The following is a 25,346-nucleotide window of genomic DNA, read 5'->3' as shown; positions in this document are numbered from 1 at the left end:
GAGACTTTTTTTCTCCCTAGCCAAATTAATGCTAGCTTTTCACCAAAGGAGACTTCAGCAGTCAGCACTATAGGGTGACCGTAGTAAACTACTAGACTTCAGGAAACTTACTCATCTGGCTCCAGCGCTCAGCAGTCTTATGCTATTCTCCTTTGGAGAAGAATTTCCCAACTATTTATTTCTCCTCTACCCACCCACCATTTTCCGTCTTCTATCTTTCACGATTGTTTCACAAGATGTCATTTATATAAAGTGTTTTGAACATCCCCAAGAACTATATAAATGCTTATTATTTTATTCCATTTTATTGTCTTGCAACAGGCCCATGAGATTCCTTCCCACTTTTAAAGTGCCTTGGGGTTCTTTCACCTATATACACGTTATTTATTTGTCATCTTTGTATCATATTCCACTTTCTGTGCTTAGCTTCAGCACCTCTTGATATGAAATGAAGGAATCAAACGGTTTTTGATACTGAGACAATGTGATTAACCATATATTTAACTTACTGTCTTTTCATTAAGATGTGATGCCAGCTGTTTTGGGTGCAGTGGTCCAGGAGAGAAAAACTGTACAAGTTGTCCAAATGGCTATATCTTAGAAACAGGTCTCTGCACAGTTGGTCTAGTCTGTAAAGATGGTAAGTATTTTTACCTGTTTCTGTCTTTTTCCAGATTCTTCACATCTGTTTCATATTACGTAGCTGTATTAGACTCAGTTAATTATGGTTTTCAATTCACAAGAATAGAATGCATGTACTACTTTTTTTTTTTCATTTGTAACATCCATAACTTTGGCAGCTGTTTACAAATATTTAGCAATATTATAAACTAAAAACAGTCTGGGTGGTAGGGCTATTCTGCAGCAGAGGAACTGAGCCTTGCTGGGCTCACACCAGCCAGCAAAAAAAGTGAAACCACATCACACACACTTTGTTGTTGTTGTTTGATTTGCCCTTCCACTGAAACAACAATTCTACAGGGTGGAAGAGGGAGAATCTAAGGCAGAAGAATCACCAAAGCTCTCCCATTGTTTCTTGGGTGCCTCCCTCATTTCGCCTTCCATTCATTCCAATGGGATCTATTCTTATTGTCCCTGGAACTACAGGATTGTATCCTAAAGTAATAATCTATTTTTATTTATCTCTTTCAATGCCATGATTCACAAAACAAGAAGCAGAATCCATGAACAACATTCCATAAAATAGTAAATGTACATATGGGAGAGGCTGAATGTTATTTTTAATTTTTGGAGTTTTAAAGGGAGCTATATAAGGGGGTAACAAGTGGGAAATGGGGACTGCTGGGACTGATATATTTTCTGAGAAATGCACATTTGCTCTAATTAATAAACCACACTCTGGCCAAATACTATTGTACACATATTTTGTACATTTTTCTATATATTCATCCATTAAATTATAGGTGCCCCGTGTCTATTTTTACTGCAATACAGTAGAAAAATAAGATATGAAAATGTGACTACTGACATTTCTGAGTGTCATCATCTACATAGTGCCTGCTATCCCTTTATTATCGATTTTAATTTAAGAATGTGTTTTTTACCCAAAGACTGTTTATGAGTAAACTATCATTCATTGAGTGAAATGTTTTTCCCCCCAAATACAAATGTGCTTCTCAAAACACATTTGGAGACCCACAATCACCTGCTTCTTGTTCCCCGTTTCTGTGAACCAGCTGCTTTTGTGTCTTACCAACATCCCCTTATCCTCTACTGTGGGACACCTGCTGGCAACTTTCCCTTCTAGCTCTGATGACTCCACTACCCTTCCCAAGTGTTTTCTCCCATTTCATGATTTGTATCCAGTGACAATTTCCTCCAAACTGAAAATTTCACCTTTCCAGATTCTACCTCACATTCTGCCTTCCCCTTCCCTAGATGCTCTTAGAGCCACTTCCCACTTTACTCAAGAGTCATCCTTTTTCTCCAGTTCCTGTGATCTTTGGGGGCAAAATGTTAAAACTATTGTTCAGCTAATTTTAATCTTTTTCGCTAGGATCAGAGTGAGTAACCTTACAATGCACCAATGCAGATTCCCTATATTTGGATATAATTAGTATATTTAGACAGTCTAAATGGGTCATTTGTGAATGATGTGAATAGAACAAACATACACCACTCTAAAAATTACTGATAAACTGAGATTTGGTCAGTGCTGTTTTTCTAGAAAAGTAGGTGCCAGAACTTGCCATGACTGCTTCCCTTGTTCTCCAATGATGACAGCGGTGCCCCCCTGAGTTGTTCCGGCTGGAAAAAAAGCCCTGCATTGGGCTATGATATATTTTTTAAGATACTCTGTCAGTGTTGTGTTTGGTTTAAAAAAGCTCTTAGTCATGTTCATGAATTTCCATATTAATGTTTCCATATTTTTATAAGCTCTTCTGGAAGAGCAGAATATAAATACTAAATATGTAAATGAAACTAGGCTTTAGTTTGTGAATCTTTTTTTGTGCAAAGTATTTTGACTTAAAGTTGTGCCAGCCACCTGCAATAGACAGCTTGCAACCTCCGTAACAACACATGGAAGCATTACTGAAAGTAGGTTTCTGTTCTACAAACAGTGGTACCTCGGTTACATACGCTTCAGGTTACAGACTCCGCTAACCCAGAAATAGTGCTTCAGGTTAAGAACTTTGCTTCAGGATAAGAACAGAAATCGGGCTCTGGCGGCGCAGCAGCAGCAGGAGGCCCCATTAGCTAAAGTGGTGCTTCAGGTTAAGAACAGTTTCAGGTTAAGAACGGACCTCTGGAACGAATTAAGTACTTAACCCGAGGTACCACTGTACTTCATATTGATTTCCACTAATGCTGAGCTTTAAGAAAACAAAACTCCTGTGAAGACCTTTTATTTTTCAGGGATGGATTATTTTCAAGTATTATTCGTCCTTTCTCACATTCTATAGTTCATTTTTTGATACTTTGTCACAAGAAATTCTAAACTCTTTTCCCCACTCATACACAAGGCATAAAACTGCTGAAACTAAGCAGCACTGATATAATGTCATGTTAATTTAACTGGGTGAGCATTAGAGAGATGCGCTTAATATCCTCCAATTCTGCCAAGGTTTGTACGTGTGGAGCAAGCTTCATTGAGAGAACACCAGCTAACATTTGACAGATAGATGAGAGAATAGAGAACTTCAGCCATACTTCGATCTATGATTTACAATCTACAATAGAAATACTGTCATAGTTCCTGTTTGCTTCTTACTGTCCAGGGAGAAATCTCAACCCTATATGCACTGGAGAGAGATAATAAAAAGTGAACTAAGGTGCAACACATTTATTTTAATAATGGGATTTCCATTACAACCTGAGTGAAAACATTCATTCTTTCCAGAGACTTTATGGCCAGTACAATACAGTTCACTCATTACTTTTTACTCATATTGTGGGAGGCAAGTAAGGGGGGGGGGGGGTTGTAGACCACACCTAAGGCCCAGACCAGATTAAGATTTCTCCAGAAAGTAACAAGTGAACAGGCCCATCAAAGCTTTTGATTGTCACTGGTTGTTTCCTAACCATAAACACTTATTTTTGGAGTAGAAAGGTTTAGGAACAGGATTAATGGGTGATCATAGAATCATAGAGTTGTAAGAGACCACAAGGGCCATCGAGTCCAACCCCCTGCCAAGCAGGAAACACCATCAGAGCACTCCTGACATATGGTTGTCAAGCCTCTGCTTAAAGACTTCCAAAGAAGGAGACTCCACCACACTCCTTGGCAGCAAATTCCACTGTCGAACAGCTCTTACTGTCAGGAAGTTCTTCCTAATGTTTAGGTGGAATCTTCTTTCTTGCAGTTTGGATCCATTGCTCCGTGTCCGCTTCTCTGGAGCAGTTGATATTCAACTAAGCTTTACTCAGGGTAGGCCAGTTGAAATTAAAGAGCATGATTAAGTTAGGTCCAGTCTAAATTAAACTTAATGAACTAAATGAATACCACCCACTATTCAGTACAATTTTAAATTATCTAAATATTCTTGGGATGTGGTTGTTTATTCAACAGTATTGATAATACTCAATAAATACCTTCCACTGTATTTTTCACTGTTTTCTAATATTTTTCTTTCTGGTCTTTCCCCCCCCCCCCTCCTTTCATGAATGGATACAAATCACTCCTTCCTGGAACACAATATTTCTTCCTGAAAACAAATGCTGTTGTGACTGAAACTCCCTTTGATGAAAACGCAATTTCCTATTTGTTACCTGCTACCTGCTCCTGAATGGTCTCTTCCATCAAATTTGCCTGTCTGACAAATTAAATCTTCCTTCACTTGATACCATGCTGTTTAAAACTTCAACTTCTCTTCACTCTCTTTGACCTCTGGAAGCAACGGAAGAATCTTGGGCCGAAGGAGGCTTCTGTATGCTAGTGAAAAAGAACAATCTTTGTCAACGAAAAGTACTTCAGCAACTTTGCTGCAGAACATGTACACTAAAAGGCTGAATTGGCACCTCTGCAAGTTCTCTTGCTCCTGTAGACTTATAGATTAATCCATATTATTAAAAATGAAAAAAAAAAAGCAAACCACCTTTCTCTCTCTCTTTCTCTATCTCCCCTTTGGGGAGAGAGTGAACTGTATGTTGGAACTTAAAATAGAAAACTACAACAAGCCTACCTTTCTTAACGGGGTGTTTAGAACAAAGCATCCTGGATCACAGTGTCAGTATGGTATGACCAAAGCATTTGATGCCAAAATTAAAGATTTGATTTCCTATCAACTTAAGGATATTCCTGCATATTTTTTTCACATTCTCATTTCCTTTTTCCTGGTTGTTTCCCCTTCAAGATGTGTAGAGTGTTTCAAGAATACAACACAAGTTTACAAGGATTAAAACAGAACAAAAAACATGCTTGCATTAGTCTTTTTTGTGCTTATATACTCAGAATGTGGAAGAATGTTAGGCAATTAAGCAATCCTTAAGAGAATTAGAAACAGCCTTCAAATCAGAGCTATGCTCAACATCCACTGCAATATTAGAAGACTCTAATGCATCTGCCTATGGTTTCTAGTCGTATCCTATATTGTGTGTTGTTTGTTTTAATTATACTGCATTTGTTACATTTTGCCAAAAACATTTTAAGGTGTAGCCATGTTAACTGGTATATTTTGAAAGCTGACATTTTTGTCATAGTTTTATTATATTTTTAAAGGTGCAAAGTTCTTAAACATTCAGGGCTTTCTTCCTGCTGTGAATAAACTCTGAAAGGTGCAGAGTCCTGTTAAGGTTTTGATTTTTTTACAAAATGTAGTTTTCATACTTGAAACTGGAATGCACCAATAATCATGAATAATATGGATCCACTCTTATAGACATGGGGCACTACTCAGATGACCAGCACACAAATCCAGAAACCCTTTGCATTTATGTGAGCTGTGATGTATACATGGATTTCTCCATTCACTTGACTGGTTAGCGCATCCCAACTCCTGCATCCTTTTATGCAGCTAGAACTACCTTCTCCATGAAAGTGAAAGTTACCTCCCTACTATTACAATGTATGCACTGCCATGTGCCTGCCCTTCTGGAGGTACATATACAATGGCTTGTGCATGAGTTTTAATACATTCTAAACCTTATACATACACGGTAGGCTGCTTTCTGCCCACTGATTGCATTCTCTGGATTGTGGTGATGGTGTACAGGTGTTGAGATCTATCTTGCAATGAAACTTCTACAAAATGTTTGCATGATTGGTGCCTATAACTGAAATACACTGAACCAAATTTAACTATTGATGTTCATACATCATCAATGGAACATAAAAGAGTGGACCAATATGGTACTTGTGCAATAATAGTTAACTTATAGTTCTAGGCCTGGTGCTATTCATATTCTCTATCATAAAATAAGTAGAGAAAATCTCCCGCAAAAACCCCCTTAAAACTATATATATTGTATTTTCTAGGAAATCTAGAAATAGCATTTAAGTACAGTTCATACATTCCTACATGGGAAAATAAACGTATGATAGATTATTTGAGATAAAAACATTATTATGATAGATTATCTGAGATAAAAACAGGGACCCAAATTTCTTCCTTCAAAATAATTTGTTTCACTGTGTATGTCAAATCTAAAATAGGTTTAGTTTATCATGAAATAAAACAGAACTTTCCAGATTTCTGAAAGCACCATTATAGGCCCTAAACATCACAAATGGTTGCGCCAGTTTGTAGAAACAACAAAGCCCTCTTTTGACAGAAAAGCTGAATTATTCCAAAAGATAACTCCCTCTAGATCACCACCAAATATATTGTTCAAAAGAACTCACTTTTAAGATTAAAATTGTACGATTTGTCACTTTAGGCCTCAGGGTTTGAATATACACTGTCATTATCAATTTAACAGTTATTATTATAAACTTAAACTCATTAATAGACATGCAAAATGGCAGTGGATTAAGTATGCATAAGTGCCCAAGATGGTGTCAATAGGCCAGTTAGTATTAGTTCCTTTCATTTATGTTCTAGAGACAACTCTCTGAGTTAGGGAAAAATTTATTGTAATAAAATAATCATAACCACTTACAGGTTTTATTACCATCAAGTGGTATATAAGTTTTGTTACACAAACATGCAAGTAACATAGTGACAAATGGAGACACTTACTACTAACAGAATAAAGAGTACAACTCTTCTAAAAACTATCCGGGATCCGCACAATGGGGAAAAGAGTATTTGTTGCAAGTGCCTTTCACACAGCACACAGCAAGAAACTCATTGCATTCCACTAGCTGCTCTCAGGTTCCCCTCCTGTGGTATCTTGTCTGGCTGCAGTAAGGAGCAAAATGAAAGTTACAGATTCCCTAAAACTCATTCAGAAGGTACCTAGAATAGAAAGAAATGCACAAGCAGATGATCTGTGACAAAGCACCTGAAAAGTAGTTTACTTTAAAGTGGAAATGCTAACAGTATTTTTGGCTTTAAAGTGGTGAAAATGGGGAAACATCAGACATCATGTCACTGATGCAGCTGAGTTATTTATGATTAAGTCCCACTGAAATCAATGGAGCTTAAGTCAATCACAGATAATTTGTCAAGCTTATTTCAACAGAAATTGAGTTTGACTTGAAGATGCTGGGCCTGGGCTGGTGACTGTGTCTTCTAGGAAACCAAAGTCAGCTTGATATGTTTAGTTCCATTGGCATCTATCTACTTACTAAAAATTCTGAAACTATCACAACTCTGTTGATACTAATTTAACTGCTAGTACTGTCTGGAATGCTTTGTTTTTCTACATAACATTATTAACAAGAAAATAATGCTTTCAAAGTTTAAGTTAATGGTATATATATTATATAAATAAATAAATATTATATATATATATATATATATATATATATTCCTAATTGTGATATAATGTATTGAATTGTAAAGAATTTATTTGGATACTTACAAATGCTTCTAACACAACTATAGAAAAGAATTTAATTTTTTAAATACTGACACATTGTTAAATCCAGATACATTTTTACTGAGGAATACTGTACATGTGTAAAATGTCCAGTTGTTATTTGTAAAATAGGGTAGTACTGTTGTAATTGATATTGGCCAAAATCAATGTTATTCCATATTTTATTTTTTATTAAATTAACCTACGTTCCTGTTCCTTTGGTGTAGTAAAGCACATTTATGAACCATATGCATACAGTTATATGCTTAGAAGGGGACGTAGTTTTTCTGGGCTTTTCTTCTTCCCCACCCCATTTTTTTCAAGAAGCAATTTGGTACTAAAAAAGAAATCACTGAAATAAAGTGAAATAATGTTTTAAATTAAATATATATTTGTCTATAAAAAGAAAAAATACTGGTGTTTGCAACAATCTGATAGTGTTTTTGAATCCTGGTATCGATCAGCTTAGACATCTCTTCAGCTGATGCAGATTATTCACACAATTCGCTTTAGAGGACAGGAGGATAAGTGAGGCTTACCTGCACTTTATGCAAAGGGCCAAATGAGTGACACAGTTCATCCAGCAGAGGAAGGAGCAGCCCTTTTTGGCACTGAAGACCACATGCACAAGGAAGCTGCATGTCTGTGGGCGGGGCCAAATCTGGTATCCCCCTCATTCTTCCACCACTCTAATAAAACACACGCACACACGTTTACATATACAGTCATACCTCGGAATTCGAACAGAATCCATTCTGGAAGTCCATTTGACTTCCAAAGTGTTCGGAAATCAAGGCACAGCTTCTGGCTGGCTGCAGAAAGCTTCTGCAGCCAATCAGAAGCCCCGTTGGACATTCAGGTTCCAAAGAACGTTTGCAAACCGGAACACTGACTCCTGGGTTTGTGGCATTCGGAAGCCAAAATGGACGAGTACCAAGGTGTTTGACAACCAAGGTACGACTGAACATCCAAATTTACTCTCTCTCACAGGTGCATGACTTCTCCACACTCTCACACATGTGTACCAAACATTCCCCCACTCTCTAATATGCAACCTTCTATTCTTTCTCCTCCCTTATGTTAATATATGTATGTGTATCTTATCCCCACCCCCACCAGCAGCCATAGGATCACTGGAGAGTGGAGGCTTTAATCTCCCCCCCAACCAGCAATTCCAAAGAAGCCAAAGTTGCAGCCCAGCAACATGGGAATAGCTGAGTTTTCTCCACTGCCTGGCTGATGGTTGATAACCTGGGCAGGAGGGTGAGCCACGTGGAGAGCAGTTGAGGGTGATAGGTTGCCAACATGTGCTCTAGTGCATGCAGAAACAAAAAGCATGATCATCATGATCATCATGATCATCATGATCATGAGGCAATCATGCTTGGATTTTATTCCACACAGTGGCGTGTAAGCAATGGCTAACTTAAAGTAATGGTAGCCTATTAAGTAGTTGGAGAACTGCTGGACATTTATTCCTTTAGGCCAGGAGTGTCTGCAATCTACTCCCACTGTAAATAAACTGGCAGTGATCTACCCATTGGTAGAGTTGTTGAGCTTTTTGAGGGGGGAGAGATATATGTTGGTTCATTAGAAAAATATCCAATGGACAGCAAAATCATACACAAATATGGAGCAAAGGTCACAGGGGCGTGGTTCACGTGTAACAGTAAGCCAAACGATGGCTGACTGGGACCACACAAATTTGCAGTATCCTGGAGAATTTACATCTGGCCCTTCATCATGAAAAAGCCCAGTTTCTCATTTTTCCAGCGTTTTCTGATTTTTTAAAAAAATCAGGAAACTTCTTCAGCATTTTAGTTCAAATTTCTTCAAATGAACTCATTTTTTTTTTTACTAATGTACACATTTTTGCAAGTACTTTTTCGGGATAGAATGCATTTTGGACACTATTTTCACTAATCTATTTGTTTTTATTGACATTTCCCCCCATATATGCATTTTTATAGACACTGGTTAGTTGCACAGCTAAGCTGCATCCCAAAGTCTGGACAAGAGTGAATTTCAAAGGGTGGCTATGCTTCAGTTCTCATATTATTTCAGAAAGAGTGATTTTAATAGATTCTGCTTTGAATGTGAATTGAATCCAGTTTCTTCCCCCTCCGTACTGTTCTGACAGTATCAAACCCATCCTCCACACCTTGAGCCTCATTTCTTCATTTTTTTACCTGTGCTGCTGCACTTTGCCTTTTTGCCCACTGTGATCGCTTTCCTCTGCCTCTGGACTCCTTGCCTTGAATTTCCTACCTCCAGAAATGTCTTTCAACTCAAGTCTGCATTCTGATCTATACAGAGAACACTCTCTGTATCTAAGGGTTACATGTTTTAATTCCAGCCAAACAACTCCTTCTTTGAGGGTGGCTGTAATGTGAGCATTCGCTTGCTTGCAGCTTTGTTTCCTGCACAGTTTGAATACGTATGCACGTTCCCATGCTGCCACACATTTCTGCCATTAGTATTAGAGGATTCACAATACAATATAGATTTATGAATATAAGTATTGCACTTGGATAGACTAAAAATGTATCCAAAGTATCATAAACAACTTTCAACACATGTGTTTCTCTGAAACAGTGACACATTTTAATAATCCTCCCCATATTATAATATTTACACTGAGAATGACTGATAGAAGTGCTCCTACATCTTCAAAATGTAACATGGAAACTACCTTCAGCAGGTTACCAATTTCCATGCAGACAATTCAATAGCAGAGAAGCCACTGCTTAAGCCAACTAAAAGGCTATGCACCTGACTCCTTTCCAAACACTAATATGTGCAAAGCTTTATGAAGATGCAAATTTCTAAACTAAAGCGGCATTCCTAAGCATATTTACTAGGAAGCAAAATCCATTGAATTTAAGCTGCACTTTGATCTTCATTGACCTCAAGCGACACATTAGAACAGCCTTCACCAACCTGCTTCCCTCTGGATGGACTACAAATCCCATCAGCCCTAGTCAGAAATAAGCCTGCATGAGAAAATGCTCCATAATTCTTCCCTTCATGAAAAATTTATTTCAATTGTCTTTTATGTTTTTAGTCAGGTATGTGAGCTGCCTCAGGAGGGCATTACAGTGAAAGGCAACCTATGACTGCCAAGACTAAATCGATAAACAAAATGTCTAAAGTAGCCTGGTCAACTGCAAATCCAGTGAGGGATTTCCCAGCGCAGTATCACTGCTCTAAGCTGTATTGTTACCCATGTGAGGGCAGTGGATGCAGGAGAGATGGAGTTTCCACCCCTTTCCTGTATTCTTACCCCGTCAATATGGGGGGTGGGGGAGCCATTTTGAGCTTCACATCTACCAGAAGAGAAAGAGGCAGCAACCTTGCCCACCAGGAGCTGCTCCTTGTGAGGGCGCCCTAAGCAGGAAAGTGCCCTTAGGGTGCCCTCTGGTGAAGGATATTTTCAAAGTGACTTGCTAAGAAGCCCAGAGTGGTGCAAGAAGTAATGCTTCCTTTCTATTTCTGGCCATTCCTCTGTCTGGTCTACTCACCTAGAGAAGCACAGGTGGGGACTCATCCAAGCCCCTCCCCCCCCCCGTGCCACTCCATGGGTGGGGATGGCAGAAGCAGTGGTGGTGGCTGGAAGCATGGGCTCCCTGCACTATTCTGGACTCCTGGCTCACTTCTGCCATTGCTACCCAGCTAGAGTACAATACCCTTACCTTCAGGCCTTGCATGGCTAACACCCCACCACCACCGCCTCATTGTTTCTGTGACTGATCTCAGCACCCAGAAGCAGTGGAACAAAGACAGAGGAATGATGTGGCAGAGCCAATATTGATTTAATATGAAAAAATAAATGAGGCCAGAATCAGTCCCTATGGGTCACAGAATTTGCGCATGCATTTCAAACAATGAAGTCTACCATTCCTGAAAGTACCAGCAATTCACCATGCCACTGCATTTTATTCATTATTGTCAGTTTTCAGTAGTTGGAAAAATAACTAGAAAAAATTATTCCCCCCCCCCCCGATGAATTTGTGATAGTCTCTTCCCTCTGCTTCAAGATATTGTTAGCCAAAGGAAGGGCGGCCACAATTTTCAGAATGGTGAATGAAATCAACATGGCCCACCCACTTCCTGATTCTCACCAAATATTGACAAATCATACCCAAAATAGCCTTCTAAAAATAGTTACTATGGTGGGCACTGCAAAAGGTAGGGGGCTGTCCCTGCTTCTGCTAGTCAAGCATTGAATGATCAGAGAGCCCATCAGGGAGAACAAAGTGGACAAACCCATCTCTGCACATGACGTGGATGTGGGAACGGCCCCATAATGTGTCCATTTGCAAACTGTTCTCTATCTAATCAGAGGTGTTTGGAGGAAGTTAAATTCTGGGCTAGGTCCCCAAAATGCATTTCCGCACAAAGATATGAAATAAGGAGATGAGTGAGCAGCTGCTTAATTATGATCTTTATATATTCCAGATTTCCACTTGGGGGCTTAGAACTTGAAAGGCAGAAGCAGTGTGTCAATTCTTATGGAGAACATGACTTAAAGATTATGATTCCATTGATTTTTTAAACAGTATTTTAGAAATATGGGCATTGTCTACCATAATGCCAAATGCAGCCAATCTGATAGAGGCTGAAGGTGGGGGAACTTACACAGTACAGCAGACACTGTACAAAGAGAGCAACAGGAATGGTCAAAGAATGATTTAATACAAGGCTAATAGTATATCGACAGATTCTATAGCCCAGGGGAAATCATAAGATCAGAGTCCACAGGAACACCCACAGAACTTTTCAGTGAAACATTTCTTTCCACTGTATTGCCATCAGCTTTTATTGCTCTGTGGAAATCCTGTGTATTGAATTGTTGCATAATTACCCCCTTACAGCACCCAGTAGTGTACTAGGTGCTTCATTTTTTCTGTGGATCAGAGGCACAAAAACCAGGTCTACGTCTGGAGGAAATTTGTTATTTCCTGTAATATATATGGTTTATACTGGGAAAAATGTCTATTTGTGTTTCATATTTCCCTGAAAGATAATTTGTGTTGATATAATTCTCTATAATGTTTTCCCGTAAATATGGATCACATAAATATTAAACTGTATTTTGGGTAGTTACTTTGGGTAATGCAGGTTTTGGAGAGAAAACCACTATCAGAAAACCAGACTTTCTTCCATTTCATGTCCTCATTTACTTGGGTTCTTTCACAGTAGCTGTAACCTTTATATTCACAGCTTATCAGCTCAGCGACTAGCCTTACGCTCCCCTCTCTTCTCTTTGCACACCCTGGTTCTGATGCTAACATCCCTGGTTTCATATCCTGGTTAGTAATCTGTGATTAAACCACAGTTTTCCAGTTTGGAGGAGGAAACTGGTTTCAATATCACTGCAAGGAGGGAATACACAAGGACACAGCTTGTTGGCAGGCAGATAAACCATAGTTATTGGCCTGGGACCATTACATCTCAGCCCCAGATGCTGTAAAGGAAAATCTGTCTCACTAATCTGCTGAAAGTCAGGACAGTGGTATGCATATAGTTAAACATAACCCATATTTGTATATGGAATTCAAGATACAATGAAAACCATTTAACAGCAGCAGCCAAATATTAAACAAGCATAATACACTAAGAACATTCTGTCCAATATACTGAATTCATTCATTGTCAGGGAGGTCCCACCTGCCTTCCCTTCTTCCCTGAGAGATATCCTGGTCTTGGAAATGGAGAAATATAATTTGCTGTGTCACAAGTGTTACTAAACCAGATATAAATTGGATAAAAATGTGGATTTCTTCATTAATACTTTTGTATTTGCTATGTGCACAGGACAAGTGAGTAAAATATAATTTTAAAAATATTTCTTGTAGACAAAAAAGTAAGGTGGAAAGGCTCAGCATTTTCACTCCCTGCCAGACACAAATGTGCTAATGATTCCTGGAAATCAGTGTATGTTTGCAAATCCCTTGGTGCAAAACAGTTCATTTGTTATAGAGAATTCCAAATGAGTTTAGAGCCAACTCTGCAGACTGAATTCCTCCAGAGATGTGTCATTTCTCTATCTCTCAGAGCTTTAGCTACCATGCTTATTTATGCTGAGCAGAACAAATTATGTCCAAAATTTATTCTATTCCCTTTTTATCCCAACCAAAACCACATTTTGAAAGACCCCCATTTCCAAATTCTTCTATATACAGACTATATTTAATCTCCGCACTCAGCTTTTGAAACTTGTGTGCTTGGTGTTCTGTGCGCCATGTCCTGCTTTTACACAAAAGAAACACGTTTTCCTACTTCTTATGTGCTATCTCTGTCCACCTGTGCTTCTCACCTTCGGTCCCCTCACAAATCTTTAGATATTTTTAAAAAATCAAATGTATACCACTATTCATTTTTTTTAATCAAAGCAGTTTACAACAAACATACAAAAAAGGCATGTAAAATTTTAAATCAGAGATCAGATATTACAGATAGATATTTCCTTAATTGCCTGCAAAAGCTTGGTGGCATAGAAAAGTTTTCAGAGACTTCTAAATATTAAAGCAGCAGGCACCTCCCAAATCCCTACTGGCAGCACATTCCACAGGATGGGGCTCCCACACATTATTTCTGTGACCGAGCTGCAATATAAGAATTTAGGTGGCCCCTAAGGCACCCTGCACCTATGTTAATACAAGTACCTTTAAACTGGTGGTATTTCCCTCATTCTACTAGCTATTTTGTGGCTGCCACATCACATGATATTACCTATTTTGTTTTGTTTTTCAACTCACATTAATAAGCATGTAAAGAGTTTCTCCAAACTGTAGGTCAGCCCTTTTTGAATTATTTGCTTTTACAAAATCTATGATTGATCAGTCTTGGCTGTGCAATGCCCTACGTGTTAGCTTTTCTTTTTCCAATCCATGTTTTTAAAAAAGACAATTAAGCACTGTCCATTCCAAGATATCGAGTGCTTTCCAAAATGGTTGTTCATTGTGATATCTATGCTCCTTGTGTATGCAAGTTCTTTGCATCATCTACAAGATATTATTGGCATCAAAATGCCAGCCAAAATCCCCACACCACCTCTACAATTTAAATTGGATCTACCACTTCCAGGAAAAATCTGCTATTTTTTAAAAAAGACACTGTTGCCAACACCCCCAGTGCAATATCTCAACAACTTGTTTGCAGTAATCACCCACTAAGGGTGTTTTCACATGTTACCATCAGCTGAGAAGAATGAGTTACACAACCTCTTTCTGCCTTTCCAGAGTAGTATGTGAAAGGAGGAGTTAGATCGTCTCCTTCATAGGTAAATATAGGAGCTGTTCCTGTAACAAGCTTGGACTGTTCGAGGCTTGCTTTGCTCGAGGCTTGCAGCTTCGGAACAGGAGCTTGGACACCCACAAAATTGACAAGGTGCTTTCTTCATCTGGTATTATGATGCCTTCTTGTGCAAAAGGCTTTGTCTGTAACATATAACAGAAATTAAGTAATAAATAAGCTCTTATTTGTCAGGGGAAAATATCGACCCTCTTGGTCACTGTCAGGTCTGTGATGATTCCTGTTCTAAGTGCCCAGAACCAACGTCAGAGAACTGCACTGGCTGTACAAGGTACGTGATTATTCTTCATTAGTGGGGGGGGGGGTCTGTAGCTCCCTGAAACTTGCAGCATGGTCCACACAGTCTAACAAAATGCCTATTTCAGGAGTGGGGAGCCTTCAGAAGTTGCTAGACCACGACTCCCATCCTTCTTGACAATGCCCACAAAATCTGGGATGACCATAGGATCCCCACAACTGACCTATTTAGACATGTTGAATTGAATGAAGTGTTTGGTTGTCCCCAAAATTATGAAAGGATTTCTAGCAGCTCTTTGTAGAGCCACATAGCCTGATATGGTTTCAGTTCCGCTCCATTCATATCACTGTTTTGAATATTTTCCTCTGCAATGTACAGGCTATTTGCAAATAAGATTACTCTACCTTTGTACTTCACCTGAGTTCTTACATCTCTATCTCTCTCTCTCCTCTTACTAGGGTTTCCTTTATTTTTAACTTTTTAGATGTATCTAATGCACTCTAGGTGCTTTTAAGGTTATAGAAAATGCAATAAGAAATCATGAGAAGCAAAAGAAAGTGAAACATAAATGATTGTACTGCATATAGGAATAAGTCACGAGGCTAATAGAAGAAAAATGCTTTGAAGCATGCTATTTTTAATTTATTGGCAGCTGGCCCTCTCCACTCTCAGAATCTCCTGGGTCCTCTGGTGCTTTATGGCCTTTTAATAGCTTGGACCAAACCAAGTAATGAATGACACTTCAATAATGCCACCTGACATTCAGCAGAGATGAGTTCCTACCTTGAGGTTTTCTTTTGCTTCCACAAAGTATGAAACAAGTCTTGTGGGTCTTCCCGAACTGAAAAATCTTGTGAAAAAAATCCTTTAGGATAACATTACACAACTAGTGTCTTCTATTGTTTGCATCGGCTGTCAGGGTATTTCCCTATTTTTAAAAAAGAATGACTAAGCTCCTGCTTCTTGATGCATCATGAAAATTACCAGTTGCTCTGCTATCCTACCCATCCCCCTTTTTATATATTATTATTTTATTATTACTATTTGCATCAAGCCACTACCTGTTTCAGTTAAAAGATGAATAATCTATTCTGTAGCATAATTTATAAGAAAAGCTGTGAAGAATTCAGGATAAAGATCTGCACTGACAAAAAAAGATAATGAAGACATTTTTACATTTATGGTTTGTCCAAATTTGAGCATTGTTTGGCTGTTTATCTACTTCCCGCACCCTTCAAATTTGATCAGAGTAGTCTACACCACCATGTATTTGAATCTGTATATAAGGAGCAACTACAGTCTTTCCTGTTCATAACAGTAGGCATGCCCTGCGTTTGCCCCTGTCTTCTAATTTGTTGATTTTATTACGCTATTCATATGCCAACTGGGAATACATGCAGAGAGCTGCACACCAACCCTCAATGCCTTTTTCTTTTGTTTTTAAATTACCTGTCCATGAAGTGGGCAGAAGCACATAGTCAGGCAATTGTAAGTTGGCTTGTGCACTTTTTAAGATTTGTGCAAATCTCTGGGGTGGGGGGAGGGGGAGAGAAATCATTCCATTCAGGAGCATACTGAAAATAGTTATGAGCACAGTCAGAAAAGAAATGAACGCACTGAGGAAACAGCAGACCCTCCAAGTGTCCCTGTTTTCCAGGGACAGTCCCAGATTCACAGAAGCCGTCCCAGTTTCTGTTCTGATCCCACAATGTCCCGCTCTTCCTTTGTTGTTGTTTTTTAGTCGTTTAGTCGTGTCTGACTCTTCGTGACCCCCTGGACCAGAGCACGCCAGGCACTTCTGTCTTCCACTGCCTCCCGCAGTTTGGTCAAACTCATGCTGGTAGCTTCAAGAACACTGTCCCACCATCTTGTCCTCTGTCGTCCCCTTCTCCTTGCGCCCTCCATCTTTCCCAACATCAGGGTCTTTTCCAGGGAGTCTTCTCTTCTCACATGAGGTGGCCAAAGTATTGGAGCCTCAGCTTCACGATCTGTCCTTCTGCTCTTCCTTAGGATGCCCCTATTTTCATCAGAGAAATGTTGGAGGTTATGGGGCTATGTGACTCCCAATGCAAGGAGATAAGTAACTATACAACCTTTAGAAGATATCTGAAGGCAGCCCTATATAGAGAAGTTTTAAAATGTTTCATTATGTTTATATATATGTTGGAAGTGGCTGGGGAAACCCAGTCAGATGGGTGGGGTATAAATAATAAAATTGTTCTTATTATGGAATTGGACATTCCCGTTTTCACTGAAGAAATGTTGGAGGATATGACATAGTGGGCAATGAAAGGGGAGTATCAGAAAGTGACCATTGATCCACCCACCTCAAAACATGGAAAACAATCACCTGAGACCTTGAGTAGAGTGATGTGGAACCCGATTTCCCCCAATTTTTTGGATTGTCCACAAATTAAATACACCTAAATTTATAAAGGGAAAGCATTAAGACTGGTGTTGTTACAGGGTAACCTCATGTGGACCAATTAAATGAAAATGCCAACAGCTGCAAACACACAGTACAGTACAGTGTGGTCAACACCCCCAGATTTTGTTGGCAAAAATCATTCTGAAGTGCCTCGTGATTTCTCAAAAATAGGTCATCATCACTCTACCACGCACATCCCAAAACTTTCCTCTGAATCTTATGTTTAATGAAGGAGGCAATCTAGGCAATAATACAGCAACACTTGGGAATACTATTTCCTTCTTGATGTCCAGATCTCATTCAGATGACAAATTCAGCAGCCTACTGAGCCCACTAGTGGTTAATAAGCGTCTGTAACTACCCACAAGTTGAGACTATGCTATCTGTTTCTAAAGCTATGTCAGCACTGCAGTCTATTTTTATTGTTTTATTTACTTGCAGCAAGGCCTCTACTGAGTGTCATTCAGAGCAAGGGACTAATAATAAACTAGCATGCATCCTTGCAAATAGATTCAGGTCACTTCCACACCATCCACTGAAAGCACTCTTATACCACTTTAATAGTCATGGCTTCTCTCAAAGAAACCTAATAGTTCACTTTGGGTACTGGGAATTGAAGCTCTGTGGGGGGGAATAGGGGTCCCCTAACAATTCTCAGCACTCTCAACAAACTACAGTTCCCAGGGTTCTTTGAGGGAAGCAAAGAGGGCTTTGAATGGAGAGTGTGGGTATGGCCAGTGGTTTTTTTTTAAAAAAGGGGGGTACTCAAGGGTACGCAGTACCAGCACCTCTTTTGTTGTTGTTAGAAAGTGTCATTTTTGTAACAACTTCATGGTGAGTACCAGCACTTATTCTTCTAGAAAAAAAGCACTGATGTGACCCTACTCAGAATTAACAGCAACTGCACACCAAGGTATCTCCTTATGAATCAAGGTTCTCACAAGTAAAAACTCATGTTTGCTAATTGAAATGGTTTTCTCTTCAGAAGCACACAAACAACAATCAGGCACTTTAGCCTGCTATTTCAAATAAAGGGCAACTTTTCCCCAGTATCACTTTACAGACATTGCAATGAACATTTGTGAAAAATCAATACCTCTTTAATAAGCTACTGATTTCCCATAATAAAACTTAAAAATATCACCCTAAGAACAGGTGTATTCTATGCCATCTGTTTCCAACAAATATCCTAACACAATCAGGAATCTGACAACTGAATCCATGTTCAGAATCAGAATCTGGTTTCAACAAGGTCCTAAGAAGCAGTAATTGTTTAGGAATAATATCCAGAAATAAACACTAGATAAAACAAGAACAAACAGTGTAAGGAGCCAGGAAAGAGCTCCCTAAGGCAGGCATGTCCAACAGGTAGATAGTGATCTACAGGTAGATCGCGGGGGCGTTCCAGGTAGATCACGGAATGAAGTGTAGTGATTGCCTTTGGTCAACCCTCCCCTAAAAAAAGCTCTACAACTCCTGGCAATGGGTAGATCACAGCTGGTCTTTTTACACTGTGAGTAGATCACAGTCTCTTGGGAGTTGGACATGCCTGCTCTAAGGCCCTGGAGATACTACAGCTTTGGGCTGTAGTAAGTCCCCCTGAATAAAAGCTGTGGTACAACATTCTCCTCATTGCCTTTAGGTAACACACAAGATCAGGGTGCAGGAAGACTTCCACATTTCTGTCTCATGTACTGGTGAAACTGCATCATCTCATCCAGAATACAGCTTTCCCATATCAATGTTGAGTGAAATACAGTAATTAAAAACAAAGAGATTGATATGAGGCCCATATTTGAAGGACCTAGTCATTTGCATCCTTCAAGCAACTTAAACTATTCATCTGCCAAAACAAACACATCCTTCATAAAAAGCATCAACTGTTGACTCTTTTTAAAAAAAAAAAAACAAACAAACCACAAAAAAACCACACTAGGATTCCTGGAGGTCACGTCACAAACAAAATTGAGTAAAAATTACAATAGATGAGCTAAAGCAGAGTGTGTGTGTGAACATGAAAAGTGATTGATTCTTCCAAAAAAAAAAAAAAAAATTGGTAGGATCTTGGAATACTTCAGTGACGAAGATGTGGAGACAGAGGAACATGAGATCAATGAGGATGGTCTGTGAAAATCTGGCTCCAGGTGGCAAAATAAAGTCAAAGTTCACAGCTTAGTTGACCTTACTCTTTATCTTGCCACATGTCATAAATACGTTTCACGCTGATAGGAGAACAAAGTGCAAAGAATATAAGGAATATAACCGAACATGGAAGCAGTTCTCAGAATCTGTTTGAGCTTGTTTTTTAAAAGGAAAGTATTCTTCTATTCTTTGATTCTAGTATTAAACTTCCCCCTTTTCTTTTGTAACAGTTCTTTGAATGATGGGCGCTGTGTTCTTCAGTGCCCTAAAGGGAAATATGAATTTGAAAGTCAGTGTCATTCATGCCATCAGACCTGCATGGAATGCAGTGGAGGCGAACCCAACCAGTGCTCCGCTTGTGGAAAAGGTAAGGATGTGCTCTTTGACCACTTCACTCCTTTGCCTTGATTTTAGTTCAAAATCCAAAGTGGATAGATAGTACAGTTGCTTATATGACGTTGTTATTTAAAAAAGCAGTATTTTATATATTTAATATGCCAGTATATTTTTGTACAACTGGGATTTTCTTGGTCCCGCTCCATTCCAATCCCAGACCAAAACTGAATTCCAGATATTTATACTGGATACCCACCAAATATACCCATTTATTAGCTAATGGGTTCCCAGTCTTCCAGAGTCCTGATAGTATCAAACGTGGAAGTGAAGGATTTTTGCTGCCAGGACTCAAGGAGCTGCTGTTTCCCTCCTGTTGAGCAGTGGCAGCCTAGACAGAGGGATAGAGTGGCCGTGTGCCACACTTTACAGAGGCCAGTCCTCTGTCTGAAGGCATCCTCTGTTTGAAGGGCTGCCTGGTCCAAGGCTCATTGAAGATAAATAACCATTTTAAGAAGGGACAGCAGACGCCTTGGAACTTTCCATTGAGAGGTTCTTGACAGCAGACATAGGCTGCTCCCCACTCTGGTGCGTGGCATGTCTATTTAAATCATATACATTTGCATCTCTGTATATAAAATTAATATACTCTCCAACATTCCCTAGAAAATAGGGACATTCTATTTGCAAATGTGATTTTTTTCATATATATACCCAACCTCCCATTTATTCCTTAATTCTTTTTACATAAATTTACTGCCATATCAAAATACTATTTTTTATTAATATTTTCACAATTTATAAATGTTTGTATTTATATAAGCAATTAATAAAAACTGCTGGGGTCACTCAAAAGCTGCTACAGATTTTAACATGGTATAATTTTGTTTAAGATATGTTCTGAAGGCCTCCCATTTTGATACAAATTCAATTCTCGATTTATTGTTTATTTTTTCAGATACACTATCTATTTCAGCATATTCAGTCAATTTTTTGTATCCACTCTTGTCTAGAAGGAATTATGTCGCTCTTCCTCCTTGTAGCTATAAGAACTCTCGCTGCCACTGTTGCATATAAAAAAATATATATAATTTTTTTAGGAATATCTGAATCAGTAGTGCCTAACAGATATGCCTCTGGTTTCCTAATAAATGAGATTCTTAACATTTTTTCTGGTTCAAAGTGGATTTCCTCCCAAAATTTCTTTATTTTGCTACATTGCCACCATATATGTGGTACAGTGAGCCTTTTTGGCCTCCATATCTCCAACCATTACTTTTGGCTCCTTTGTACATTTTGGCTAATTTCCATAGAGTTAAATACCACCGGTGTTGCATTTTTAACAAGTTTTCATGTATGGCATAGCACGTAGTAAATTTCCAACTATTCTTCCACAGGTTTTCCCATTGGGACATTGTTATAGCATACCCAGTCTTGAGACCACTTTATCATGGCGGATGTAACTTCCTCCTCCTCCACTTCCCAGTCTAGGAGGAGGTGATAAGCTTTAGAGAGGGTTTTACTTTTTGAATTTATTACATCAGATTCAAATCTCAAGGTTTCCTTGGCGAACCCTTTTTGTTTATCTACTTTAAATCTTTCGAATATTTGATAATATTGAAACCAATCTGTAATGACATCTCTTAATTCCTCAAAGCTCTTAAGTTTCAATTGGTTCTCTTCTTCTTTTAAAAGTGTTTTATAGGTAGGCCAATTTTCCAACATGTTTTTTTTTTCTTTACCAATGTGGCCTTTACTCCAACCGATCTTTATATTTCTCCCAAACTTTAAGAAGTGATCTCCTTATGATATAATTTGAGAAATCTCTATGTATTTTTGCCTTTCCATATATTAAATAAGCATGCCAACCCCAACAGTTATTATGTCCCTGCAAGTCCAACATATCCATATCTATCAAATTGCACCATTCCTTCATCCACGTGAGGCAGGCTGTCCCATAATACAATTTCAAATCGGGCAGGGTAAAACCACCTCTATCCTTTATATCTATTAAAATTCGATGTTTAATCCTGGGTCTCCTGCCCTCCCATATAAATTTAGATATTTCTTGTTGCCATTTTTTGAGGCAGCCTACCTCACTCAGAATTGGGATCATCTGAAATAAGAAAACCAGTTTAGGGAGAACATTCATCTTTATGATTGAAATCCTACCAAGGATTGACAACTTTAATTTAGTCCAGGTTTCAAGGGGTTTTTAAAATTTCTTGTCAAGTTTTTATATAGTTTTTATATAGTTATCCTGAAATAAATTTAGAATTTTTGGGAGTAATCCAGATGCCAAAATATTTTGCTTTTCAGAAAATCTTCAGTCCCGTAGCTTCTTCTATGTTTCTATGTCTTTCTTTTCAGTCGTAGGTACATTTTAAACTATTAACCTAGTCTTATTAGTGTTCAAGTTAAAGCCTGCCACTTCTCCAAAGTTATTAAACAATTCTATTACTCTTATCAAACTTTCTTTGGGATTTTCAGTCATGACAAGCACATCGTCTGCGAATGCTTTAATCTTATATGTGTTGTTGCCCAAGGTGATACCTTTAACACAATCGTCTTCCCTAATTTGGTTATTTAATACTTCCATTACTAAGATGAAAATTAGGGGTGATAAGGGGCATACTTGCCTAGTTCCTTTATTAATTTTGCATTCCTCTGAGATATTACCATTGATGATTACTTTTGCCTTTTGATCAGAATAGGTAAAGGTAAAGGTACCCCTGCCCGTACGGGCCAGTTGTGTCCGACTCTAGGGTTGTGCTCCCATCTCACTTAAGAAGCCGGGGGCCAGCGCTGTCCGGAGACGCTTCCGGGTCACGTGGCCAGCATGACGAAGCTGCTCTGGCGAGCCTGCACCAGCGCAGCACACGGAAACGCTGTTTACCTTCCCGCTATAAAGCGGTACCTATTTATCTACTTGCACTTAAGAGTGCTTTCGAACTGCTAGGTGGGCAGGAGCTGGGACTGAAAGACAGGAGCTCACCCCGCCGTGGGGATTCGAACCGCCGACCATGTGATCGGCAAGTCCTAGGCACTGAGGTTTTACCCACAGCGCCACCCGCGTCCCTTTGATCAGAATAGATTGCCTTTATTCCTCTACTAAAACTTTCGCCAGATCCCATTTCTTCTATCAATTCTTTCATAAACTTCCAAGACACATTATCGAAAGCCTTCTCAGCATCAACAAACATGATGGCTGCTGGTTTATCAATTTTAAGATCCAAGTATTCTAATACATTTATCAGTGTTCTTATATTGGATTGCATATATCTTCCAGGGAGAAAACCTGTTTGATCTTTGTGAATTGTCTCCTTCAACAATATCTTTAATCTGTTCGCGATGATATCAGCATAGATCTTATGGTCGTTGTTTAGCAGAGCAATAGGACTATAGTTAGCGATATTTGATAGTTCTGTTCCTTGTTTATGGATGACCGAGATAGAGCTCTCCTTCCAAGAGCCCGGTAGCTTCTCAGTTTTAAGGATGTTGTTCATTAAATCTTTTAGGGGTAGGGACAAAGCATCTAATTTTTTATAATAAACAGCTGGAAGACCATCAGGACCTGGTGTCTTCCCTGATTTTGATCTTTGAATAGCATGCTGTACTTCCATCGCTGTAATGGGAGAATTCGAAGTTATTAATTTTTCCTTAGAAATCATTGGTAATTTACATGTCTTTAAGAATTCCTTAATTTTTTCATTCTTCTCCAGGCCTTCTTTATATAGTTTTGAATAGAAGTTGACAAAACTTTTCCTGATCTCTTTCGGGTTTTCAATCCAAGCTTCCTCAACTTTAATTTTACTAATAATTCTGTCATCTTGCTTCTTTTTTATCTGCCAGGCCAATAATTTACCCGTTTTAGTTGCATACTCAAAGTTTCTATGTCTCATCAACTTTATTTTCCATTCTATTTCCTCATTTATTATCATGGAAAATTGAGTCTGTAAGGCTTTCATGGTTAGTTTAATCTGTTCATCATCTGACAAAACAAAAAAAATTTTTTTCCTTCCAGTAGCACCTTAAAGACCAACTAAGTTAGTTCTTGGTATGAGCTTTCGTGTGCATGCACACTTCTTCAGATACACTGAAACAGAAGTTGCCAGATCCTTCTATATAGTGAGAAGGTGGGGAGGGGTATTACTCAGAAAGGTGGTGGGAATGGGTGATTGGCAGATAGCTGTGATGAGCCTGTTGACGACTCTTAACGACTGCAATAGGTCTTACAGGAAAAAGCAAGGGGTGAGAAGGTGAAAAATGGCTTTCTCATGTATAATGAGATAAGAATCCAATGTCTTTGTTCAGACCAGGTCTCTCCATGCTTTTAAGTTTGGTAATGAGTTGCAATTCAGCAGCTTCTCTTTCCTATCTGTAACTGTTCATCATCTGGTTTTTGGAAGAGTTTTTTTCATTTAACTAAATTTCCATTTTTTTTCTTTTCCTTTATTTTCTTTTGGATTGCATTATGCTTGATAAAGAATCCTCTTAACACCACTTTGCTCACATCCCATACCATTTTTTCCTCTGTTCCTTGATTCTGATTGAATTCAAAATATTCAAGTAAAATTCGCTTTGCCTTCTGGACTATATCTGTCATCAATCCTTCGTTGAATCGCCATATTTTTTGTTTTCTCTTCCTCTTCTTTGAACCTAATTATTACAGGATTATGATCAGATAAGGTTCTAGGACCAATTTCCATGTGATTCACTTTAGTTAATAATTCTTTTGTCGTCCATTTTGTGTCGATTCGTCCTGCCGATTTATGCGGTTCAGAATAGTACATGAATTGTTTCTTAAGAGGATATTTGAATCTCCAAGTATCATTTAGGTTCAAAAGTTCTTTTAAATGAAAAAAGGAGTTCGGAAGCTTATTTTGTCTTGTTTCTTTTTTTTTTTAATCTGTTCTGTCCAATCCAGATTACCAACTACTCTGTTAAAATTTCCCATTAGAATTAGCCTTCCCCCCAGGTATTCCAATGCGTTTTCTTCTAATAGATGGTAAAATTCTGTTGTTTTTTATTAGATGCATAAATTCTGATGACTGTTATCCTTTCCAAATTAATTTTTATTTCAATTATCACTATTCTGCCTTCTTCATCAATGAAAAGCAGTTTAGGTTCCAGATAAGATTTAGCATATATTACTACCCCTCTTTCCTTTTCCTTACTAGATGCAATAAACTCTAGACCTAATCTCTTGTTAATTAACACTCTTTTATGTTTTTCTGGGTCTCTTGCAAGCAGATTAATTGATATTTTTGTTTTGCAAGAACGTGTTCAACCTTATTTCTCTTAAATTTATCATTCAAACAATTTACGTTCCATGTAATGCATTTAAAATCCATATTTTATTTTGCTTTCACAATATACTTCTCTCTGCAGAAATTATTCAACAGAAAAAGAAAAAAAAGGGGGGAAAGGGAGGGAAACCAAATTTGAGTTAGTATCAAATGTTAT

At 38.5% G+C, this 25,346-nt stretch overlaps 2 protein-coding genes across 8 annotated transcripts in view; both read left to right on the top strand.

The window, feature by feature from the left end:
• Nucleotides 1–7,638, top strand: part of PCSK5 (proprotein convertase subtilisin/kexin type 5) — a 166,754-nt gene extending 159,116 nt beyond the window's left edge. For all 7 annotated transcript variants that reach the window (XM_083576680.1, XM_083576685.1, XM_083576682.1 and 4 more), the window contains exons 20-21: nt 525–640; nt 4,356–7,638. In XM_083576680.1, coding sequence (XP_083432806.1) covers nt 525–640; nt 4,356–4,471 — 232 coding nt within the window. In that variant the 3' untranslated portion in view covers nt 4,472–7,638. The remainder of the gene's footprint in view (nt 1–524; nt 641–4,355) is intronic.
• Nucleotides 7,639–7,984: 346 nt separating this feature from the next.
• Nucleotides 7,985–25,346, top strand: part of LOC310744751 (proprotein convertase subtilisin/kexin type 5-like) — a gene marked incomplete at its 5' end in the record, with an annotated part of 67,403 nt that continues 50,041 nt past the window's right edge. The window contains 4 exons of the mRNA XM_083576368.1: nt 7,985–8,086; nt 10,487–10,490; nt 14,914–15,010; nt 19,778–19,914. Coding sequence (XP_083432494.1) covers nt 7,985–8,086; nt 10,487–10,490; nt 14,914–15,010; nt 19,778–19,914 — 340 coding nt within the window. The remainder of the gene's footprint in view (nt 8,087–10,486; nt 10,491–14,913; nt 15,011–19,777; nt 19,915–25,346) is intronic.

This window comes from Podarcis filfolensis (assembly GCF_964270895.1).
Source record: "Podarcis filfolensis genome assembly, chromosome: 11".
Classification (NCBI taxonomy): Eukaryota; Metazoa; Chordata; class Lepidosauria; order Squamata; family Lacertidae; genus Podarcis; species Podarcis filfolensis.
This window is presented reverse-complemented; position numbering and strand designations above follow the sequence as displayed.